At 46.2% G+C, this 10373-nt stretch overlaps 1 protein-coding gene across 1 annotated transcript; it reads right to left on the bottom strand.

Annotated features, from left to right (window-relative positions):
* Positions 1-5813: 5813 nt before the first annotated feature.
* On the bottom strand, positions 5814-10157 carry LOC123412692 (aspartate aminotransferase, mitochondrial-like). Its single transcript, XM_045105634.1, has 10 exons — positions 9756-10157; positions 9505-9590; positions 8696-8902; positions 8389-8494; positions 8086-8190; positions 7823-7995; positions 7317-7476; positions 7092-7187; positions 6263-6357; positions 5814-6158 (listed from the first exon to the last, which is right to left on the bottom strand). Exons 1-10 carry the CDS (start codon positions 10140-10142, stop codon positions 6086-6088), a joined length of 1488 nt encoding a protein of 495 aa, XP_044961569.1. The 5' UTR covers positions 10143-10157; the 3' UTR covers positions 5814-6085.
* Between the last annotated feature and the right edge of the window lie 216 nt (positions 10158-10373).

Genomic DNA, 10373 nt, shown 5'->3' with positions numbered 1-10373 from the left:
GGAATTTCAGAGTGAGGTTGAGAATCAACGTGACAGAAAAATTAAATGTCTACGATCTGATCGTGGAGGAGAATATTTGAGTCACGAGTTTGGCACACACCTAAGGAAGTGTGGAATCGTTTCACAACTGACGCCGCCTGGCACACCGCAGCGCAACGGAGTGTCTGAACGTCGTAATCGCACTTTATTAGATATGGTACGATCTATGATGTCTCTCACCGACTTACCGCTATCATTTTGGGGATACGCATTAGAAACTGCAGCATTCACTTTAAATAGGGCACCGTCTAAATCCGTTGAGACGACACCGTATGAAATGTGGTTTGGCAAGAAACCTAAGTTGTCGTTTCTTAAAGTTTGGGGCTGCGATGCTTATGTGAAGAAACTTCAACCAGAAAAGCTCGAACCCAAAGCGGAGAAATGTGTATTCATAGGATACCCTAAGGAAACTATTGGGTATACCTTCTATCTTAGATCCGAAGGTAAAACCTTTGTTGCCAAGAACGGATCCTTTCTAGAGAAAGAGTTTCTCTCGAAAGAAGTAAGTGGGAGGAAGGTAGAACTTGATGAGGTAATTACACCCCCTCTCGAACAGGAAAGTAGCGCAGCGTAGGAAGTTGTTCCTGTGGCGCCTACACCGACTGAAGAGGAAGTTAATGATGATGATCATGAAGCTTCGGATCAAGTTACTACTGAACCGCGAAGGTCCACAAGGGTACGCTCCGCACCAGAGTGGTACGGCAACCCTGTGATGGAAATCATGTTGTTAGACAACGGTGAACCTTCGAACTATGAAGAAGCAATGGCGGGCCCGGATTCCAACAAATGGCTTGAGGCCATGAAATCCGAGATAGGATCCATGTATGAGAACAAAGTATGGACTTTGGTGGACTTTCCCGATGACCGGCGAGCCATAGAAAATAAATGGATCTTCAAGAAGAAGACTGATGCAAACGATAATGTGACCGTTTACAAAGCTCGACTTGTCGCAAAGGGTTTTCGACAAATTCAAGGAGTTGACTACGAAGAGACTTTCTCTCCCGTAGCGAAGCTGAAATCAGTCTGAATCATGTTAGCAATTGCCGGCTTTTATGATTATGAAATTTGGCAAATGGACGTCAAAACAGCGTTCCTTAACGGGAACCTTAAGGAAGAGTTGTATATGATGCAACCAGAAGGTTTTGTCGATCCTAAGGGTGCTAACAAAGTGTGCAAGCTCCAGCGCTCCATCTATGGGCTGGTGCAAGCATCTCGGAGTTGGAACATTCGCTTTAATGAGGTGATTAAAGCGTTTGGGTTCATACAGGTTTACGGAGAAGCCTGTCTGTACAAGAAAGTGAGTGGGAGCTCTGTAGCTTTCCTCGTATTATATGTAGATGACATATTATTGATGGGGAATAATATAGAGATGTTGGAGAGCATAAAGGCCTATTTGAACAAGAGTTTTTCAATGAAGGACCTTGGAGAAGCTGCATACATATTAGGCATCAAGATCTATAGAGATAGATCGAGACGCCTCATAGGTCTTTCGCAAAGTACATACCTTGACAAGATATTGAAGAAGTTCAATATGGAAAACTCAAATAAAGGGTTCTTGCCAGTTTTGCAAGGTATGAGATTGAGTAAGACTCAGTCGCCGACCACGGCAGCAGATAGAGAGAAGATGAGTTATGTTCCCTACGCTTCAGCCGTGGGCTCTCTAATGTATGCCATGCTGTGTACCAGACCTGATATAAACCTTGCCATAAGTTTGGTAGGGAGGTACCAAAGTGATCCCGGTACGGAACACTGGACAGCGGTCAAGAATATCCTTAAGTACCTGAAAAGGACTAAGGAAATGTTTCTCGTTTATGGAGGTGACGAAGAGCTCGTCGTAAAGGGTTACGTCGACGCTAGCTTCGACACAGATCCGGATGACTCTAAGTCACAGACCGGATACGTATATGTGTTGAATGGTGGGGCAGTGAGCTGGTGCAGCAGCAAGCAAGAAGTCGTGGCAGCATCTACATGTGAAGCGGAGTACATAGCTGCTTCAGAAGCGGCTCACGAAGGAATTTGGATGAAGGAGCTCATCACCGACCTTGGAGTGGTTCCAAGCGCGTCGGGTCCTATGACACTCTTCTGTGATAACACTGGAGCCATTGCCATAGCCAAGGAGCCCAGGTTTCACCGGAAGACGAAGCACATCAAGCGCCGCTACAACTCTATCCAGGACCATGTCCAGAGTGGAGTGATAGATATTTGTAAAGTACACACGGATCTGAATTTTGCAGACCCGTTGACTAAACCTCTTCCACGAGCAAAACATGATCAGCACCATAATGCTATGGGTGTTCGATACATCATAATGTAACTAGATTATTGACTCTAGTGCAAGTGGGAGACTGTTGGAAATATGCCCTAGAGGCAATAATAAAATGGTTATTATCATATTTCCTTGTTCATGATAATCGTCTATTGTTCATGCTATAATTGTATTAACAGGAAACAGTAATACATGTGTGAATAAATAGATCACAATGTGTCCCTAGCAAGCCTCTAGTTGGCTAGCTCGTTAGTCAATAGATGATCATGGTTTCCTGATCATGGGCATTAGATGTCATTGATAACGGGATCACATCATTGGGAGAATGATGTGATGGACAAGACCCAATCCTAAGCCTAGCACTAGATCGTATTGTTCGTATGCTAATGCTTTTCTAATGTCAAGTATCTTTTCCTTCGACCGTGAGATTGTGCAACTCCCGGATACCGTAGGAGTGCTTTGGGTGTATCAAACGTCACAACGTAACTGGGTGACTATAAAGGTGCACTACGGGTACCTCCGAAAGTGTCTGTTGGGTTGGCACGAATCGAGATCGGGATTTGTCACTTCGTGTGACGGAGAGGTATCTCTGGGCCCACTCGGTAGAACATCATCATGAGCTCAATGTGATTAAGGAGTTAGTCACACGATGACGTGCTACGGAACGAGTAAAGAGACTTACCGGTAACGAGATTGAACAAGGTATAGGTATACCGACGATCGAATCTCGGGCAAGTTCTATACCGAGAGACAAAGGGAATCGTATACGGGATTGATTGAATCCTTGACATCGTGGTTCATCCGATGAGATCATCGTGGAGAAAGTGGGAGCCACCATGGGTATCCAGACCCCGCTGATGGTTATTGGCCAGAGAGGTGTCTCGGTCATGTCTGCCTGTCTCCCGAACCCGTAGGGTCTACACACTTAAGGTTCGATGACGCTAGGGTTATAGGGAATTGTTATACGAGGTTACCGAAAGTTGTTCGGAGTCCCGGATGAGATCCCGGACGTCACGAGGAGCTCCGGAATGGTCCGTAGGTAAAGATTGATATATAGGACGGATGGTTTCGGACACCGGAAGTGTTTCGGGCGTCACCGGTAACGTACCGGGACCACCGAAGGGGGGCAACGACCCCGGGAGGCTAGATGGGCTAAGTGGGGGAGGGAACCAGCCCCTAGGTGGGCTGGTGCGCCCCCCACCCAGCCCATGCGCACCAGAGAAAGGGGGAGGGGGAAACCCTAGGCGCAGATGAGGCCCAAGGCCCACCTAGGGCGCACCCCCTCTTTCCCTGCCCTGGCCGCCGCCCCCCTCCCATCTGGTGGCTGCCGCACCCCCTAGGGGGGGAACCCTAGGGGTGGCGCACCCCCTCCCCCTCCTCCTATAAATATAGAGGGGTTTTGGCCTTTGGGGAACACACTTTGCCCTCTCCCTCGGCGCAGCCGTGCTCTTCTTCCTCCTCCTCTCCGCCGGTGCTTGGCGAAGCCCTGCCGAGATACCTCGTCTCTCCACCGACACCACGCCGTCGTGTTGCTGGACTTCTTCCCCAACCTCTCCCTCCTCCTTGCTGGATCAAGGTGCGGGAGACGTCACCGGGCTGCACGTGTGCTGAACGCGGAGGTGCCGTTGTTCGGCACTAGATCGGAATCGCTGCGGGTACGACTCCATCAACCGCGTTCTAGCAACACTTCCGCTTAGCGATCTTCAAAGGTAAAAAGATGCTCTTACCCCTCTCTCGTTGCTGGTCTCTCCATAGGAAGATCTGAACATGCGTAGGAAAATTTTGAATTTATGCTACGTTTACCAACACAAATGTCACAACATAACTGGGTGATTATAAAGTTGCTCTAGTGCTATCTCTGAGGGTGTCTGTTGGGTTGGCATGGATCGAGACTGGGATTTGTCACTCCATATGATGGAGAGGTATCCCGGGACCCACTCGATAATACATCGTCAGAGTAATCTTGCAAGCAATGTGACTAAGTAGTTAGTCACGGGATCTTGTATTACAGAAGAGCAAAGAGACTTGCCCTAACGAGATTGAACTAGGTATGGAGATACCGACCATCGAATCCCGGGCAAGTAACATATCGATGGACAAAGGGAACTCCATACGGGATTAACTGAATCCTTGACATCATGGTTCGAGTGATAAAGATCTTCGTAGAATATGTGGGAACCAATATGGGCATCCAGGTCCCACTATTGGTTATTGAATATAGAGGTGTCTCGGTCATGTCTGCATAGTTCTTGAACCAGAAGGGTCTGCACACTTAACATTCGGTGATGATATAGATATAGTTGAGTTGTGTTGGTGAACAAAGGTTGTTCGGAGTCCCGAATGAGATCCCAGACGTCAGCATCAGCTCCAGAATTTTCTGGAGGTAAAGATTTATATATGGTAAAGTGGTATCCGGGTTTCAAAAAAGTTTCAGGGTTTTCCAGTATTGTACCGGGAGTGTCGAAAGGGTTACGTGGGTCCACCGAAAGGGGCCCACCACCCGGGGGGCACATGGGCCTAAGAGGTGGCGCACCAGCCCCTCGTAGGCTGGGCAGCCTACCCCTAAAGGGCCCATGCGCCCAAGGGTAGGTGGGGGAGGTGCCTTGGGGAGGGCGGAGCCCTCCCGTTGGGTGCCCACCTCCCTTGTTGGAGGTAGACTCCTCCCCACTTGGCCGGCCACGCATCCTTTAGAGGAGGGACCAAGGCAGCCCCCTACCTACCCCTTCCTCCTATAAATAGAGAGGGAGAGGGAGGCATCCAACACACCAAGCCTTGGTGGCGCCCTCTCGCTAGATTGTTTTCTCGTCTGTCGCATCACGACAACTTTTGGCAAAGCTCTGCCGAGATCGCAGAACCACCACCGCCACCTCGTCGTCGTGCTGTCGGAGAACTCAACCATTCACCATCGCTCACTGGATCAAGGAGGTGAAGGCTTCACCGAGCTGTACGTGTGCTGAACGCGGAGGTGTTGTCCCTTAGGCACTTGATCGGGACGTTCGTTAGTGGATCGCGGAACGGATCGTGATTGGATCGCGAAGAGGTTCGACTACATCAACTGTGTTTCTCAAAGCTTCCGCTTAGCGATCTCCAAGAGTATGTAGATGCACTCCCCTTCTCGTAGATGTTGATCTTCATAGATTGATCTTGGTGAGCATAGGAAAATCTTTATTTCCCATGCAACGTTTCTCAACAAAGAGAACCTACCATTTCACGAACACCATCATCAATATATTGTGCTCCTTAAATTTAATCATGTTTTTCAGTTTGTACATCTGTTTTTTTGTGACATACTTATTTGCTAGCCTCCAGTATCTCCTTTTGTGACAATAAAAGTTAAATGCGTTATGTTGGACACCAACCTATCTTCTGATTCTGGATAGATAATCCCAATTATTTCAAAGACTATAAGAAACTCTGTGCACTTGCAGATGCCACCTGCATTTCTTCATATGCTTCACAGGAACTCAGCTCCTCCTAAATTGTTTTTAAAATGATGACATTTTCTGTGTTAGGGCATCATTTGCAACTGTAATATAGGATCATTCTAGTTCTTACAAAAAGTGTTCCTTTATGTGCCTGCAGTGAAACAAATCAATATTTGCACACCCATAGGTCACAACAATATGATACATTCTTTGAGAAAAACAACAGTATTGGAACATACTTATTTGTCTACCTGACCATATCATGGTCAGAAAAGGTTAAAGGAAATTAAAAGCAAATTGCAACTTGAAGTTGAAAGGCTCCTCTTATTTCTCAAAATGGCCGGAGGAACATGTCTTAATTTGGCTTAGTGACCTCATGAATAGCGTTAGCCAAATAGGCGACATTTCCTGTTGTCACACCAGCCATGCTGAAGGAGGAAACATCAATAAAATTAGGCATAAGTAATCCATGAAATGCAGAGAGATGTATTCAGAAAGAACAACAAACTTTCTGTTAAGCAATTGCGAGTACCTTATCCTGCCATTACGAGTCATGTATATGTGGAATTCATTTGTTAAGCGATCAACTTGTTCAGGCGTCATCCCGCTGTAGCAAAACATACCAATCTGTTCACGAAAGTAAAGCATTCTATTTTATATTGGAGCTATTGACAACCGCCGATGGAATGGCATGGCAAAAGTCTCAGTAATGCATATATGGAAGTAAATAAGGTCACTTACAAAGCATAACGTAAAATTTAGCTAAACTATTGTTTATGTGTGTAGAATAGTATGGCTGCATGCATCATTGTGACTGGGGGTTATCCTCCTTTAAAAAAAGTGTGTAGAATAGTAATACAACCGCAGTTTGAACCCCAGAAATTTGCAGCATCAAAACATCTTAGAAGGTTCAAAGTGGGTGATGTTCGCACCATAAAACAGAAAACTAATTTCAGTAAAAAAAAAAGAGCATTCCTCCTTCCCCAAGGTTATAAGTCTGAGGGGCTTCCGGGTATCGGTTTTCATGGGAACTAATTACCTTTTATGAACTAACAACTAAAATTCCATTCTAAGGAGTGTAAATTCCTTATAACTTTAGATTTTGTGAAACAGAGGCAACAGATTTGCCACATTCCATTGATCAATTTAAGAGACAGTTTAGGTACAGATGTCAAAGCAAAATAAATGTCTACACTCCCGGCATGATCCTACCCGATTTTTTTTGCACCGGTGCAGACCCAAATTGCGTCCACACCTTTTTATGTTGGCCAAGATGTTGTACAGTATACTACCAGTTACATATGGGCAGTGAGCTACCCCAGCCTAAATTATAGCAAAAAATTATCTTGATGAGCAATTACCTGATTAGTAATATGTTCCCATGATAATGGTGAACCCAACTTTTCAAGACTATCCTTAAGTGCTTTTCGCATTCCAATAATGCGATCAGCCATACCCTGAGACAATAAACAAATGGTAAAATAATGTTCACAATCAAACCCATCAGTTTCCATGATTATCAAATGACTCAGGAATTTTGTTTACTTCACTGGTAGTCAGGACTTGGGAAGGACTTTGTAGTTTACCTTGACCTCTTTGAGCCATAAGCTTTTCAGTGCTGGATCCCCAAGGATAGTGGAAACAATTAGTGCGCCATGAAGGGGTGGGTTGCTGTACATAGGTCTGGCAATCTGTTGCAATTGGCTCTTCACAGCAACTGCTTGTATTTCATCGTCGCAGAGGATACTGCAGAAAATGTTAAAATATAGGAGATCAGGCCACACCTAGGAAACAGATGAAGAGTTGTAGCTTATAGTCTTTAGTGTCAGAAACTCTCCAAGATCATGTAATGCTTAAGTCTTCTTAAATTAAACACTTGCAGGCTGTACACAGTGCTCACAAATAAACATACTGACATCTCAACTCAGTGAAAATTACAGGGAAACAACTTGACATAGAACACAAACACTAACAAGTAGCTGTAGAAAATATAAATAAGAAAAGGTACACATTACAAAAGACATCGATCCTTAAGTGAGAACAGATATGAAAAATACTGTATTTGATAGATTAAAATAGCAGAAATGAGTACCTAAGGCATCCTGCTCTTTGGCCATAAAGTCCCATGTTTTTTGCATACGACTGTGCACATCCAATTTGGTGTCCGTCTTCAAGAAAGATCCGAATAGCCTTGGCATCTCTCTCTGGGTCACCACTAGCAAATCCTTGGTATGCCATGTCGAAAAATGGGAAATGGTTCTTCACCTGAAAAATACCAAACAAAAAAATACAGCTGCATGTCACTGGTAAAATAATATAAGGAGTGGCCATTCTCCAATTTGTTGCCATCTGTACCTTAAACTGTTGAGATATCTCTCTCCATTGTTCCTCAGAAGGATCAACCCCCGTGGGATTGTGAGCACATGCATGAAGCAAAAAGAAGGAACCCTCTGGAGCTTTCTGCATGTGTAAGAAAACACAATTCTGAATCAGTGACAGATAAGCTGTTAACAAGACAGAAACACCCACAGAAAGTGGGAGCTTTACTGTGCCAAATCACAGCAAACTACAATTACTTTTGTAACAATATTACTGGAAGGATCAGTCGTGTCTACACTCTACAGCACTTGTAAAAATGTTCATCACTAACAAAAATACCTTGATATCATCCATCAGGCCTGCAAAGTCCAGTCCTCTTGATTCTGGATGGTAGTAGGCAAATGCACTTTGTGGTACCTGGGCATCCCTCCAAATGTTGTGATGGCTGAACAGGTTCATACAGTTAGCTATTGTCAGAGGGTGCCAACATTTGAAATTTTGCAATGCAAGTGCACTACGACTACGCTCAGTGTGGACTCTGAATTGTTTTTGGTAACCTACTGGAGACTTGTAACCAAAAATTTAGGTGTCATGCCACGGCATGCATGGATATGAGACAGTCAAAGTAGAATGGATCCTAACTCACTTTGACCATGTAGGAGTAGGAATGTAGATGTGTGAATCGGGCAAGAAGCGCTTCTGGAAATCTGCAAAGAGGCGACATGCACCAGTCCCCGAAAGAGCCTGCACTGCCGCGATCCTCTTGTCCTTGATGAACTCAGAATCCTCCCCGTATGCCAGCTTCAGCGATTCCTCAATCATCTTCACGCTTCCTCCCATCGGAAGGTACTCCCTGTTTCACAAATTTCGTCAGGAAAAGAATTTGAGAACTCATGATAATCGTTCGTTCATGCACTAAAATTGCATTCCATTACCATTGAACTCCAATTATTATTATTATTATTATTATTATTATTATTATTATTATTATTATTATTATTATTATTATTATTATTATTATTATTTATTTATTTTTAATTGCACAGCTGGAACTCAATAATCCCTTTTACAGGAAACCCCTCCAAAAAGAACTGTGAACTCTCAAGGTGCTGTGCACAAAAGCTAGATTGAAACTTCCAAATGCTGTATTAGACACGGCTGCCTGGAAGTGCGTTATGATCCTATCAATAATTTCTCGATAGCGAAATCGACAAATGTGCGTACTTATTGTCCAAGAAAAATCCACACAGTAGAATTGTCGAAGTATTATCACAAGACTGCAGGGCAATGCAGGCTTCATGCATCATGCATCATAAAGCTAAGCTTTCGTCCACGTCAATTCATCATCAATCAATTGCTCACTCCCCAGGACCAAGAGAACTGCACCCACAACCGCATTAAAGGAAAAGCAAGGGCCAAGAGAGACCAGAGGAAAGGCGGACAGCGAGATCTCACATGTTGGTGCTCCCGGCGATTCGCCGCTCCGCCTCGCGCACGCACTCCAGCACCACGGGCTTCCCGGCGTCGTCCCGGTACGCGCCCTGCGCGCGGCACAACAGGAAGAAGGCGTCACTCATCAGCCCCTACGATCGGCACCCACCCATTTCGGTCGCGGCACACCGCGAGAAACGCAGCTGTGGCAGGGCATGCGGGCCAAGAGAAGCAGAGAGAGAGAGAGAGAGAGAGAGGGAGAAAGAGACACGTACGACGCCGACGTTCACTTTGTCCGGCGAGGGGTCGGCGAGGAAGGCCTCGGTGACGCCGAGGATGGGGTCCTTGGGGGCCGGCTCCACGTGCCCGAACCACGACGCCATGGACCTCGCCGCGGGCAGGAGCGGCACGCGTCGGCGCTGCCGGACGGCCGCGGCGGCGCGAGACATCGCCATGCCGGTTGCTGCGCGCGCGCGGCGCGTGGCGAGGCTGCCGCTGCTGCTGGAGAAGAGAGGAGGTGGCTGGTGACCTGGGGTCCTGGGGAAGCGGCACCGGCGCTTTGCTGCGTGTTGCGTGTTGCGTGCCGCTATGTTGTTCTCTGCTGACTGCTGGGGCTTTGTGCTCTTGTGGGGTTTGTTGTGCCAGTACTTCAGTGATGTCATGTGCGGCTGCAAGTGGGGCCTCGATTGTAAGGGTGGGGGTTGCTCTGTTGGCTGGAACTCTCGCGAAGCCGAGTTTCCACGGCCTTCCGTTTTGTCACTTTTGCTTTGGCTTCACACACCTGCATGCAACTTCGTCATAAATTCAAAAATAAGACTAGACCTATTTCGTGTTGACGCTGCCCACCATACGCTAGGCCGCTAGGGTTTGGACTTCATGGAGCACTTGAACAT

This window comes from Hordeum vulgare, chromosome 7H, assembly GCF_904849725.1.
Source record: "Hordeum vulgare subsp. vulgare chromosome 7H, MorexV3_pseudomolecules_assembly, whole genome shotgun sequence".
NCBI lineage: Eukaryota > Viridiplantae > Streptophyta > Magnoliopsida > Poales > Poaceae > Hordeum > Hordeum vulgare.
This window is presented reverse-complemented; position numbering and strand designations above follow the sequence as displayed.

Bases quoted from the DNA above. Each gene is read 5' to 3' on its own strand.
- LOC123412692 (XM_045105634.1), bottom strand. From the start codon at position 10,142: ATGACATCACTGAAGTACTGGCACAACAAACCCCACAAGAGCACAAAG. The intron at 8,495-8,695 runs GTGAGTTAGGAT...GAACCTGTTCAG, and splicing joins CCTACTCCTACATGGTCAAA to CCATCACAACATTTGGAGGG. The intron at 7,996-8,085 runs GTACAGATGGCA...GGTATTTTTCAG, and splicing joins AGATATCTCAACAGTTTAAG to GTGAAGAACCATTTCCCATT.